This window comes from Palaemon carinicauda, chromosome 20, assembly GCF_036898095.1.
Source record: "Palaemon carinicauda isolate YSFRI2023 chromosome 20, ASM3689809v2, whole genome shotgun sequence".
NCBI classification, from domain to species: Eukaryota; Metazoa; Arthropoda; class Malacostraca; order Decapoda; family Palaemonidae; genus Palaemon; species Palaemon carinicauda.
This window is the reverse complement of record NC_090744.1, coordinates 96,484,356-96,498,865: the sequence shown is the minus strand read 5'-3', so window position 1 is coordinate 96,498,865 and position 14,510 is coordinate 96,484,356. Positions and strand designations below refer to the sequence as shown.

General features: G+C 48.1%; 1 protein-coding gene across 1 annotated transcript in view; it reads left to right on the top strand.

The window, feature by feature from the left end:
• The window catches only part of LOC137614333 (protein PBDC1), a 49,529-nt gene that overhangs the window by 18,381 nt on the left and 16,638 nt on the right, over positions 1–14,510 (top strand). The window contains exon 2 of the mRNA XM_068344097.1: positions 11,658–11,711. Coding sequence (XP_068200198.1) covers positions 11,679–11,711 — 33 coding nt within the window. The 5' untranslated portion in view covers positions 11,658–11,678. The remainder of the gene's footprint in view (positions 1–11,657; positions 11,712–14,510) is intronic.

The window sequence follows — 14,510 nt, the reverse complement described above, 5'->3', positions numbered from 1 at the left end:
TGCAGTTTCCTCAACCAGTACCACTGTAACCCAGATTGCTGACTTCCTGTCTCATCTACGGAAAGTAAGATCCCTTTCAGCTCCTACGATCAAGGGTTACAGAAGCATGTTGGCAGCGGTTTTCCGCCACAGAGGCTTGGATCTTTCCACCAACAAAGATCTACAGGACCTCCCTAGGTCTTTTGAGACCTCAAAGGAACGTCGGTTGTCCACTCCAGGCTGGAATCTAGACGTGGTCCTAAGGTTCCTTATGTCATCAAGATTTGAACCTCTCCAATCAGCCTCTTTTTAGGACCTCACATTAAAAACTCTTTTCCTCGTGTGCTTGACAACAGCTAAAAGAGTAAGTGAGATCCACACCTTCAGCAGGATCATAGTTTTCACATCTGAAACGGCTACATGTTCCTTGCAGCTCGGTTTTTGCTAAACGAGCTTCCTTCACGTCCTTGGCCTAAGTCGTTCGAGATCCCAAGCCTGTCCAACTTGGTGGGGAATGAACTGAAGAGAGTACTTTGCCCAGTTAGAGCTCTTAGGTACTATCTAAAAAGGTCTTAACCTTTACGAGGACAATCAGAAGCCTTATGGTGTGCTATCAAGAAGCCTTCTTTTCCAAGGTCTAAGAACTCAGTTTCTTACTATTCAGGCTTCTGATTAGGGAAGCACATTCTCATCTGAAGGAAGAAGACCTTGCTTTGCTGAAGGTAAGGACACATGAAGTGAGAGCTGTGGCTACTTCAGTGGCCTTCAAACAGAACCGTTCTCTGCAGAGTGTTATGGATGCAACCTATTGGAGAAGCAAGTCAGTGTTCGCATCATTCTATCTCAAAGATGTCCAGTCTCTTTACGAGTACTGCTACACCCTGGGACCATTCGTAGCAACGAATGCAGTAGTAGGCGGGGGCTCAGCCAGTACATTCCCATAATCCCATAACCTTTTAACCTTTCTCTTGAATACTTTTTATGGGTTGTACGGTCGGCTAAGAAGCCTTCCACATCCTTGATGATTTGGCGGGTGGTCAATTCTTTCTTGAGAAGCGCCGAGGTTAAAGGTTGTGATGAGGTCCTTTAGTATGGGTTGCAGCCCTTGATACTTCAGCACCTTAGAGTTGTTCAGCCTCCTAAGAGGAACGCTGCGCTCAGTAAGGAAGACGAACTTATTTAAGGCAGAGTAACGGTTCAAGTCGACTTCCTTACCAGGTACTTATAATTTCATTGTTATTTTGAATAACTGATAATATGAAATACGGGATACTTAGCTTCTTGATATACATGTACACTGGTTTTCACCCACCTCCCTGGGTGTGAATCAGCTACATGATTATCGGGTAAGATTAATATTGAAAAATGTTATTTTCATTAGTAAAATAAATTTTTGAATATACTTACCCGATAATCATGATTTAATTGACCCACCCTTCCTCCCCATAGAACCAGTGGACCGAGGAAAAATTGAGGTGGTGTCAACAAGAAGTACTGCAGTACCTGGCCACAGGTGGGGCTTGTGAGTACACCCCCCTCTTGTATAGCGATCGCTGGCGTATCCCTTCCGTAGAATTCTGTCGGGCAACGGAGTTGACAGCTACATGATTATCGGGTAAGTATATTCAAAAATTTATTTTACTAATGAAAATAACATTTTAATGGCAATTCTTAAGTCATAGATATTCTCTGCTAATATCAATGCTTACAAACCATCATTGACTCGGTTTTTGTCCCAGAGCGCCAGTCGGCCTTATGAACCCTCTGGTCGGAACTGAACGCGCCGAGCGGCATAGTGAATATCATTTTGCCTTAACGCTCGGCGCTAAGTCTTTCAAGACAGGACGAATGCAGCCTCGTCTTTCAGGGCGAATGCAGCCTCGTCTTTCAGGACGAATGCTGCCTCGTCTTTCAGGACGAATGCTGCCTCGTCTTTCAGGACTAATGCAGCCTCGTCTTTCAGGACGAATGCAGCCTCGTCTTTCAGGACGAATGCAGCCTCGTCTTTCAGGACGAATGCAGCCTCGTCTTTCAGGACGAATGCAGCCTCGTCTTTCAGGACGAATGCTGCCTCGTCTTTCAGGACGAATGCAGCCTCGTCTTTCAGGACGAATGCTGCCTCGTCTTTCAGGACGAATGCAGCCTCGTCTTTCAGGACGAATGCAGCCTCGTCTTTCAGGACGAATGCAGCCTCGTCTTTCAGGACGAATGCAGCCTCGTCTTTCAGGACGAATGCAGCCTCGTCTTTCAGGACGAATGCAGCCTCGTCTTTCAGGACGAATGCAGCCTCGTCTTTCAGGACGAATGCAGCCTCGTCTTTCAGGACGAATGCTGCCTCGTCTTTCAGGACGAATGCTGCCTCGTCTTTCAGGACGAATGCAGCCTCGTCTTTCAGGACGAATGCTGCCTCGTCTTTCAGGACGAATGCTGCCTCGTCTTTCAGGACGAATGCTGCCTCGTCTTTCAGGACGAATGCAGCCTCGTCTTTCAGGACGAATGCTGCCTTGTCTTTCAGGACTAATGCAGCCTCGTCTTGCAGAGCGAATGCTGCCTCGTCTGTCAGGACGAATGCAGCCTCGTTTTTCAGGGCGAATGCTGCCTCGTCTTTCAGGACGAATGCAGCCTCGTCTTTCAGAGCAAATGCAGCCTCGTCTTTCAGGGCGAATGCTGCCTCGTCTTTCAGGGCGAATGCTGCCTCGTCTTTCAGGACGAATGCTGCCTCGTCTTTCAGGACTATGCAGCCTCGTCTTTCAGGACGAATGCAGCCTCGTCTTTCAGGACGAATGCAGCCTCGTCTTTCAGGACGAATGCAGCCTCGTCTTTCAGGACGAATGCAGCCTCGTCTTTCAGGGCGAATGCAGCCTCGTCTTTCACGGCGAATGCAGCCTCGTCTTTCAGGACGAATGCAGCCTCGTCTTTCAGGACGAATGCAGCCTCGTCTTTCAGGGCAGCCTCGTCTTTCGGGGCGGGTGCAGCCTCGTCTTTCGGGGCGGGTGCAGCCTCCTCTTTCGGGACGTGGGCAGCCTCGTCTTTCGGGACGTGGGCAGCCTCGTCTTTCGGGACGTGGGCAGCCTCGTCTTTCGGGACGAGGGCAGCCTCGTCTTTCGGGACGAGGGCAGCCTCGTCTTTTAGGATGATAGGACGATCGCCGCCTTGTCCTTTCAGGGCGACGCCACGTCTTATAAGCTCTCCGTCAAGGATGACTTTAGTAATCACTTTTCTCCTGTTGAATTGTTTGAGGTTAACAGAAGGAAAGGATCCTAAGTTCTGTTGCTCCATGTTCCCCACCCTCTGAGTTTTCACGTGGTCATTAATGGAGCTTTAAGAATATACTAATTTTTGTTTCTTAAAACAGAAACCTTTGATGACTAACAACAGTAGGATCCAGATTTTGCTACTTCTGGCGAATCTTTGGAGAAGAGGGGAGCAGACATTTGGTCTGTACTTCTTCTGAAGGAGGATTTCTTTTTCCTTTTATAGGGAAACCTCCTTTAGTTTTTAGCTACAACGATTATCTCTCCCAGTTCTAGAGAGAGGAGTCTAAGTGGCAGGCTATGCAATCAAACTTTATCTGGGGTTTGTTTACAAGGAAGAATGGGTCAGTTTCGGGCGTGTGTTTTGATCTCAGCTCCGCCCCTCTCATGTTCACGTAACTTTTGCTTTATGTAGCGGAATGCTGCTCTCTGGAGAAATCAGAGCGTCCCTGTATCTTGATTTTTAGATAATGTTGAGCCTATCGAATAATTAGGTCTTCCTGTCAGCAAGAAGAGTCTCTTCTGACACCAGGACGCTCAGCACCTTGTCTTTTAGAACGTTCAGCGTCTCGCTCTGTTAACCTCTCGGCTCCACGTCTTACAGGACTTTTGGCACCACGTCTTACAGGACTATCGGCGCCACATCTTACGGGACGATCGGCGCCTCGTCTTTCAGGACGCTCGCTGTCAAAGTTCTAGCATGGGGCATGACTTTGAACATGAGAATCTAGGACTTCGTGATGACACTAGTCGAATCGTGTGTCGAGATCAAGGACGCCTTCGTTCTGATTTCTTGGATCTAGAAAGGAGGTTTGTTCTAGGGCAAGAATCATCGGGATAAACATGCTTGTTTTTCCCTCAGAATGGTCTCTCAACCCGCAAGTCTGTCAGTCTCTGGATGTTGTGGGGCAGACCTGTATCAGACCTTTTTGCCTCCAACTGGAAGAAGAGGACCCCCTACTGCTGCTCCCTAGTCCCGGATGAGGAAGTTCTGGCAGTGGACTCCTTCCTGATGGATTGGACAGGGGTGGACATGTTTGCGTTGCCTCCGTTCTAGATCATCAATCTGGTCTTCAGGAAATTCGCTCTCCTCGATTCGGGGCGAATGATCATAGCGGCTTCATTCTGGCCTGCTAGGGAATGGTTTTCGGAAGTGATGGGCATGTTGATGGACTTCCCAAGAAGACTTCGGCAAGTCCAGATCTTCTCAAACAGCCCCACTTCGAGAGGTATCATCTTACCCCCCTTGCTCTCAACTGACTTCCTTCAGACTGACTAGAAGCTTGTCAGATCTCGAGGCTTTTCGGCACAAGCGACAAAATCTATCGCCAGAGCAAGGAGAATCTCTTCACAAAGAGTCTACCGATCTAGGTGGGAGACCTTTAGAGCTTGGTGCAGGCGGCACAGGTTTCCTCATCCACTACCTTTCTGAGCCAGATTGCAGACTTCTTCTTGTACCTCAGACAGGATGCTAAGCTGGCTGTATCTACCATCAATGGATACAGCAGTATGCTCTCCGCCATCTTTAGGCATAGAGGCCTAGAGTTGTCCCAAAATCAAGGTTTGCAGGACCTCATTGGGTCTTTTCAGACGACGTAGTAGGTACTCTTAAACCTGGATGTGGTGTTTAAGTTTCTGTGCTCCAAGAAATTTGAACCTATCTCGCTAGCCTCTCTTCGGGTTGTAGCAAAGAAAACCCTCTCCCTTATGACTCTAGCGAATGCCAAAAGGTCAGCGAAGTCCAGGCGATTGGGAAGAGGGTGAACTTCAATTAGGATAGGGCAGTTTGTGGCTTAAGGTTCATCTTTCTCGTAATGAGCGAGAACCCTTCGTAACCCTGTCCTACGACGTTTGATGTCATTAACCTCACGAACCTAGTGGGTCGAGAGAAGGAAAGACTCCTCTGCCCAGTTAGGTCCCTCAAGTTTTTTTTTTTTTGCTCACACTATGAACGTGAGCTGTGCATCCAACTTGTTTTGGTGTTCAGTGAAAGGTCCGCCAATACCCGTCTAAGTATGCTTTGTCCTTTTTTCCTGAGGGAGAAAATTAGGGAAGCCCACCTCTTATGTGAGGAGGAACACTTCGCCCTGTTGAAATTACGGGCTCACGAAGTGAGAGCCATTGCTACCTCTCTGGTATATCAGGAATATATGTTAGTTAGGCTATTCATGGATGGTATTTTCTGGAGGAGCAACTCTGTCTTCGCTTCTCATTAACTTAGAGAGGTGAGAGTAGACTTTGGCAAGTGCTATACCTTGGGCCCATACATAGCTGCGGTTTCTGTATTAGGCAAAGGAGTTAATAACCCCACTCAACCTTGGTTTATATGCATGTATGAGGGTTTGTGTTTTTATGATGGTCTGTGGACTTCGTCTTGTGGTGCGGTTCCCTCAGTCTAGATAGATAGTTTATGTCTATGTTGCAGGGTTAGGTGGTTAGTTTGAGTAAGGTTGCAGTTTTTATTATATGGGGCGAAGGTAGTTTCTGAAGTCTAGTCAAGTTGTTGGTCTTATCCCTTTGACAGACTCGATTGAGTTTTTTGCAGCTTTGCAGGCTTACTCCTGGATAACTCCTAAGGGAAAGCCACTCTAATGGCTGTACTTTTGAATCAGCTACCTTAGCAGGCAAGGAATCAAGGTGTTTTTATCTCCTACAACTCTTTTGTTGTTTCCCCAACGATGTTTACTGTCTGTTTCCCTCCTCCAAATGTGTGAATCAGCTATATATATATAACTGCCAGGTAAGTACTATTCATAAAAATGGAGTTTTTATGATAAAACAAAGTTTTATGAATACTTACCTGGCAGTTATATATATATTCTAAGGCCCACCCACCTCCCCTCAGGAGACAGGTCGGGCATAGATGAACTGAAGTCTTAGACATGGGAATGATTCCTTGGACCACCCTGTGACGGGTGTTACCACCTACCTCCCAACCACCACAAGGCGGTTGCCTCGTTTTGAAAAATTCTGCCGATTTAGAGATATCAGCTATATATATATAACTGCCAGGTAAGTATTCATAAAACTTTGTTTTATCATAAAAACTCCATGTTTCGGATGCGGTGACTTCCAAAAGAACTAAGCTGTCTCCTCGTAAGCCTTCGAGGCAGGCTCCCTCCCCCCCCAGACTTTTTCTCCCTCCCTGTCGGACAAGGATTTCCCGTCCTCAAGGGAGTCACGTGAGGTGAGACATTCCCCCATCGCACCAATGAGGGAAACCCCACCTCGCGCTGAAAAGTCTTCCCGGGTAGGGGTGAAGGGCCTACCTCCGTCGTTGTTGGAGTCCTGCATCCCTCCCAGGAGGGAGTCGAAGGACTTTAAGACAGTGCCAAAATCCTCGACAAGACTTAGGACGGAGCCAGCTAGTCACTCGGAGAACGTCTGCAATTCTCCCCAAGAAGAGCCTTTGGGGACAGGAGACTTCGCTGCGTGTCCAACATCCGGAGGAGAGCTGCAGGAGTCAGATCATGCATTTTGGCAGGTTCTGACTCTTTTGAGGACTCTCAATGGGTTTGCTGACCCAGAGATTCCCCCTCGAGAGGGCAAAGACACGGTCTTGGACCGAGTACAGTATTTGAGACTCAAAAACCTTCTAAGGCCAGTGTGGCTCTGCCCTGGTCTCAGGGGGTTAAGAGTACCAGGGACAAGATCGCAGTCCAGCTCTCTTGAGTTAGCCTCCTCCAGTCGATCCAGTGCCGGCAACAAGCTCCTCCCACCTCCTTGCGTACAGCAGAGGAGGTACTTCGAGATCTTAGAGGAGCCTTGTTTAGCTCTTCCTCTGCACCATTCTTTGGAAGAGCTTACCAGGGGAGTCCCTCTTGAGAGACTCTCCAACCGGCAGGTCTCGTTCTCGGCGACTGAGATCCCTAATCAGGAGGTTGCGAAGTGTGCTATGCAAGCCACATGGATATCTGGTTAGGGACCTTAGGTATCCTGATACGTTCGAAGGATTTCTCCGAAGAACGTACCAGGAAAGCTATGGAGACGTTCCTCCTCTCAGGCACTCGCACGATTGAGTTTCTGGCCCACCAAGTCTCGAACTTGTGGGCGAACACCATCTTGAAACGTCGGGATGCGGTGGCTGAGAGTTTCCATCAGAAGGTCCCTAGCACCGAGATAAGCAGGCTCAGGCATTCTTCCGTGGAGGGAACGAATCTGTTTGAGCCTAAAGACATGGAACATGCTGCTGAGAGGTGGAGGAAGTCCCACCAAGACTCCCTCCTACATAGGGCTTTGACATCCAAGCCCTATAAGCCTTCAGCGCCCCAGCAGTCCCGTCCTACCAAAACCACGAAACCGACAACGGCAGCGAAGACAGTGGTGTTTAAGCCCTTTCCTGTCAAGGACAGGAAAGGCAAAAAGTCCTCCAGGGGAGGGAAAAATCCTAGAGGGAGCAGCCGAGGCCGCAAACGCTAGGATTGGCAGTCCCCCTGCATGTTCACCAGTAGGTGATGCCTACAAAGTTGCGCAGACAGGTGGCAGCCACTCGGGGCCGATTCCTGGACGATTTCCGTAATCAGTCAGGGATATCGCGTCCCGTTCACAACATCTCTACCTCCCCTGACGACGAATCCAGTGTCATTGAGCTCCCTTGCCATGGGATCAGCAAGGGGGCAAGCCCTTCGGGCAGAAGTCCAGACCATGTTGAAGAAGGGCGCTCTCCAAGAGGTCCTCGACGGGTCCCCAGGCTTCTTCAGTCGACTCTTTCTTGTAAAGAAGGCGTCTAGAGGCTGGAGACCAGTCATCGATCTCTCGGCTCTGAACAAGTTTGTCAAACAAACTCCGTTCAACATGGAGACCGCAGACACGGTCAGACTTGCAGTGAGACCACAAGACTTCATGTGTACACTGGATCTGAAGGACGCGTACTTCCAGATCCTAGTCCATCCGTCTTCAAGGAAGTACTTAAGATTCAGCCTAGACAACAAAGAGTACCAGTTCAAGGTGCTGTGTTTCGGTCTCTCCACAGCACCACAGGTTTTCACCAGAGTGTTCTTCACCCTAATATCATCGTGGGCACACAGGATCGGCATCCGTTTCCTCTGTTATCTGGATGACTGGCTGATCCTAGCAGACTCGGCGTCATCCCTTCTTCAACACCGAGACAAACTTCTGGGACTTTGCCAGGATCTAGGGATCATGGTAAATCTCGAGAAATCCTCTCTGCTTCCCACTCAAAGACTGGTGTACCTAGGCATGATTATAGACACCAATCTCCACAAAGCCTTCCCATCAGACGACAGGATAGCAAGGCTGAGGAAGCTCGCAAGCCCTTTTCTCAGACGAGAAGAGCTTCCAGCCCAATCGTGGTTACGTCTCCTCGGTCACCTCTCATCTTTGGCTCGTCTAGTTCCCAACGGTCGCCTCAGGATGAGATCCCTCCAATGGCGACTCAAGTCCTGGTGGAATCAAGGTTACGATTCCCCGGACGTCATGATCCCTATGGGTCCAGCGGAACAGACGGACCTCCAGTGGTGGGTGACAGACGAGAACCTGCGAAGAGGAGTAGATCTTCTCGTCCTCCCCCCGGATTTGATGCTGTTTTCGGACGCCTCAAAGAAAGGGTGGGGGGCCCATGTTCTGTACCACAGGACCTCAGGCCTGTGGTCAGAATCAGAAAAGTGCCTCCATATAAATCTTCTAGAGATGAAGGCCGTTTTCTTGGCCCTTCAACAGTTCCAACAACACCTGGCGGCTTACTCTGTGGTGGTGATGAGCGACACCACAGTAGTGGCTTACATCAACAAGCAAGGAAGTACCTTTTCGAAGCAGCTATCCCATCTCGCAGTAGAGATACTGAGATGGACCGAAGGCCACTCGATTCCACTATCGGCACGTTTCATTCCAGGCAAGAGGAATGTGCTCGCCGACAATCTGAGCAGAGCGTCTCAGATAGTGAGTACCGAGTGATCTTTGGATCATCTAGTAGCCAAAAAAGTCCTGACTTTGTGGGGTTTCCCGACTGTGGATCTGTTTGCGACAGCGCTGAACTTCAAGCTTCCACTGTACTGCTCCTCAGTCCCGGATCCCAAGGCGCAAGATGCCTTCTAACAACGGTGGGACAACATCGATGTGTACACCTTTCCCCCGTTCTGTCTGATGAGGAGGGTGCTCAACAAGACCAGAATATCGGTCAATCTTTCAATGACCCTCATAGCTCCGTTATGGCATCACGCGGAATGGTTTCCGGACCTTCTGCAGCTCCTAACGGAACTTCCGAGAGAACTCCCTCCACGACACGATCTACTCAGACAACCACATGCCAACATCTTCCACAAAGCCGTAGCTTCGCTACGACTTCACGCCTGGAGACTATCCAGCATCTCCTCGCTGAGAGAGGATTTTCGCAACTAGTTGTGATTAGGATGTCTGGATATCTGCGAAAATCATCCGCATCTGTCTACCAGGCAAAGTGGAAAGTTTTCTGTGGTTGGTGTCGTGGAAGGGGTATCTCTCCACTCGATGCCACTATTCCAGCAATAGCGGAGTTCCTCGTGTATTTGCGGGAAGAAATGCGCCTTTCAGTCTCGGCGGTGAAAGGCTATCGCTCAGCCTTAAGTCTAGCCTTCAGGCTCAAAGGAATGGATATTTCTTCCTCGCTGGAACTTTCGCTACTCATACGAAGTTATGAACTTACCTATGAACCAATACACCAGGGTTCAGATCGTCACCTAACTTGGAAGACGGTGTTCCTATTAGCATTGGCTTCCGCCAAGCGAGTCAGTGAACTTCATGGTCTCTCATATGACATCGCCCATTCAAGGGGATGGGGGGAGGTAACGTTCAAATTCGTCCCTGAGTTTATTACTAAGACTCAAAATCCGGGGGTGCCGGACCCTCGGTTCGACTCCTTCTAGATTTCGAGTCTTCGTTCTGTAACAGATGACCCAGACCATCTCCTACTGTGCCCAGTAAGGAGTCTGAGGCTATATCTCAAAAGAACGGCTGTAGTCCGTCCCCAGGTGCAAGCATTGTTTGTTAGCACTGGGAGGACTAAAAGGAGGGTCACCAAGAACACCATCTCGGCATGGATTCGTAGAGTGATCCATCTGTCCCTGAATCCAGACCCTCCTCCGTCACTTAACCCTAGAGCACATGATGTCAGGGGCGTAGCTACGTCCCTGGCCTTCAAGAAAAATTTCTCAGTGACGCAGGTTCTTCAAGCTGGGGTGTGGAAGCGTCAGACGACCTTCACAGCCCACTACCTGCAAGACGTGACCCACAGGAGGCTCGATACGTTTTCTATCGGCCCTGTGGTGGCTGCACAACAGCTGGTTTAAAACCTCAGGCTCCTTAGTGGACAAGTAGCAGAAGGTTGAGGGCATTGTTACCCGGTCTTAGTCTGCATGAATGAAAAGGTTTGTCTGGCCCTTATTCTTTTCTTCATCTTCCCCTCTCTTGGGGAAAGCAGCATCCTGGGTTCTCTGCACAGCTGACCTCAAAACACTGCAGGTAAATCATGTTTCCTTGTGTTCCTAGTATTAAGATAATACTGTCACGTCCCCATACCCTGACGAGGTGGTATTGGGAGAGTCCTAGCTTAAAGTTTCCATCTAAAGGACTACAGGTCAACTTCCTAGGACGAGTCACACTTTATTATACCTTCACACACAGCTTGCGTAGGCCGCAGTCCTTGCGTAGCAAGGTTCTAGCGAGGTGCAGGGACTCCTTATTACTGAGTGTGAACACACTCAAATACTGTATTGAGTCCCCGGGCAAAGCCAAAAGCCAGTACTGGCAGGGACTTTCCACCCTTCCTAATGGGTGAGTCACCCCTATTAAATAGCGTGGTTTGTATGTCAGTTACGGAACAAGTGACAAATTCGTAGATAATTTGTATTTTTCCTAACTATACAAACCTTAGCTATTTAATCAAACTTGCCCACCAGCCCTATCCCCCTTGAAGTCCTACCTCCAAGCAAAGTGAGCGTAAGCACAGGTGTGTTTGAGGAGGGGGGTAGCAGGCTACCCTCCCTACCCCCCGCTAACTAGCGGTGAGGTAGTAAACCCTCGTTAAAATTCTAATGGCTCTTCATTTCAGCTACGCGGAAAGTAATAACCCCTATTAAATAGCTATGGTTTGTATAGTTAGGAGAAATACAAATTATCTACGAATTTGTCATATTGTACAAACCTGGGACCTTAACCACCTCACAAGTTTTAGTTAAAGGTCAAAGTGTGGGATGCCACACCTGTCGGGTGGGCCGGGCCTATCCGCCACCCGACAGGCAATTATGTTTTCGTAGCTAAAAGCTCAAACAACCATTCCAGATTTACTGGAGTCATACTCCTAATTAAAGGATAAGGGTTTGTATAATTTGGAAAAGTACAAATAACTATTAAAAAGATTTTATATTCTGATGTATTGTACAGTAGTACATAATTCTTTGGTCAGTAATTGTATTTTTCATATTTCCTTAGATTGAAGTTGCGAGAGAAAAGATGCCAACACAAGAAGAAATTCTTGCTGAACTGGTAAGTATTTTATAGATATTACTATACAGTAGTTTATTCCGTTACAATAGGATAATGAGTTTATACCTTTACCATATGGTAATGAAGCATGTCTATTGCTTAGGAAATGTACATGTGTTGCTTTAATACAGAAACAGATTCACTGTTTCATAGGTCTTGGCTCTGTAAGGGAAAAATTACCACAATTTTAAATTTGCCATCATATTATTTTCATCATATCTTTTAGGTGGAAAAGAAATCCACGGGACACCTGTGCTTTGCCCTTGTTGTGTGAGTTTTATTCCAGCCTAGGCTTTCATTCACATCCTTTCTTAGTGACTTTATGTACCTATTTGCGTATTGCTTCCTCTTTATCCAATAATATTCTTGAGTACATGTAACATTTTCCCTGTCATTTTCATCATGTGCCCTAATTATTATTATTAGCTAAGCTACAACCCCTGTTGAAAAAGAAGGATATAAGCCCAACAGGAAAAATAGCCCTGTGATGAAAGCAAGCAAGCAAGAGAACTCTAACCCAAGATAGTGAAAGACCATGATACAGAGGCACAGAGGCTTTGGCACTATCTAAGACTAGAGAGTAATGGTTTAATTTTTTAGTGTTTTCCTGAAGGGGCTGCTTACCATAGCTAAAGCGTCACTTCTACCCTTACCAAATGGAAAATAGCTACGGAACAATTACAGTGCAGTAGTTAACCCCTGGGAGGAACGAAGAGAAGAAAAATACCTTTTTGTTCTTTTTTTTTTTTTATGTCGGATATCCCCTTGGAGTGAAGAATTTTTTGGTCATCTTAGTTTTGTCAGGTGTATGAGGAAAGAGGAGAATGTGTAAAGAATAAGCCAGACTACAGTATTTGATGACAGTGTGTGTGTGGGGAAAGGAAAAGTGAGCCGTAACTAGAGAGGGATCCAATGTACTCTGGCCAGTCAAGGGGTCTGAATAACATTAGCAGTAGTATCTCAATGGGTGGCTGCTGCCTTGGCCAACCGACTACCGCCTGTATCATTAAGATCTCGTTTTGCATTCATATCTGTGGACACCACATATCTTAGTAACTCTTACTTTTGTAATATGATTTTTCAATATTAAACTTAGCCGGTGATTATATAAGCTGCAGCTCTGCTGCCCGACAGAAAAACTCTACGTTCAAAATCCGCCAGCGATCGCTATGCAGGTAGGGGGTGTACTTCAACAGCGCCATCTGTCGCGCAGGTACTCAGTACTCAATGTAAACACAGAACTCAATTTTCTCTCTGTCGTGCCACCGGCAAGACCTACTAAATTCGCTGTTGCTTACTGGATTGGTTTTCACATATTTTGGTGAAGTACACATTTCTAGTTTTGAGCTTTCGCTTTGCAGACGTTATCTTCAATAAATCCTTGCATTCTTTTGTTGATATCGGATTATTTGTTGACGACTTTGGATAGTTTTTTGAATTCCCCTTTGACTAATTCAAAATGGCTGACCCTTCTCAAGTCCCTAAATACAGAAAGTGTAGTGCTAGGGACTGTTCAAGGCGTCTTCCGAAGGCCTCTATCGATCCGCACACCGTTTGTTCCAATTGTCGGGATAAATCCTGTCAATTGGAAGATTGATGTGAGGAATGCGTTGGGCTTTCGGAATTCGATTTTCTCGAATTCCAGAAATATTCACGTAGGCTAGAGAGAGATAGAGTCAGGAGAAGTTCATCTCGCTCCGTTGATATTTCCTCTCCTTATGCCCCACAACCTATTCCTTCCCCTGTAGTGGTTGCTCCTGATCCCCCTTCTAGCACTCAACAACCTTCGATGGCAGATATGATGCGTGCCATTCAGGCTCTGGGTGAGAGAGTCGAGTCTTTGGCTAGTGACCGTAACCAGCTCATGGCAGACGTCAAGGAGCTGAAGTGTAAGAGTGCAGTGGGTAGTGATAAAGTGAGTGGTAGTGTTGTGGATAGTGTTGCGCTTGAGGGTTTGTCTGTTCGTGCCTGTCGTCCTCCCAGTCCGGGACCTCTTGCATGCTCCCAAGCCCAGGGGAGAAGCAATGTCGTACGACCAAAGGGTTCGAGAGGCTTTAATCAGCGAACAGACGTTCCCTCCGTGGTTTCGGGCGTATCTACCCAAGATCGCCCCACCCACACGAAGACGAGAGAGCCCATTTATTCCTCGTCTGCGGAAGAGGTTTCTCATAAGAATCCATGGACCAAGGTCTCGCGGCCTCTTAAGCGCAAGTCGGTCCCTTCCGCGCAAGTCCAACGGCCCAGTTGTAGCCACTGGGTCAGTTCGGACTCGCTGCAGTCTTCCGACGACTGCTCACCTCCTAAGAGAGGCAAAGCGGTACCGCATCAGGCAGTAACTCCGTCTGTTGCCGCACCTGCTCCTGTAGACCCTAAGTGGTCTTCGCTGCAGACCATGCAGTCACAGTTAACGTCATTGATGCAGGACTTTCGTGCGGAGAAGGTTGACGCTGCGCCAACCTCTAGCCTACAACCAACCACGGTTGTGCGTCCACCGGACGCTGAGGCTACCTTCTCCCGCACTCCATCTGTGAGAGTCCCGCCACCCATGCGTTCCAGTGTACCCTGCCAGCCGCATGTTGACGTTCAGCGACGCACGGAACCTTCCGTTGACGTTCGCGAGGTACAACAACAACCTAAGTTGTTTTGTTTTGACGCGGTGCGTCAACCTCCGCAACCCAGTGTGGTTACCTCTACTCACCCACAGCAGACTAGACAGTCTGGAGTAGACGCTTTGCGTCCCCGCGCTGCCATGGTTGTTGCCAGTTCACAGACTGGGCAACAGTTCCATGACGTTGCGTC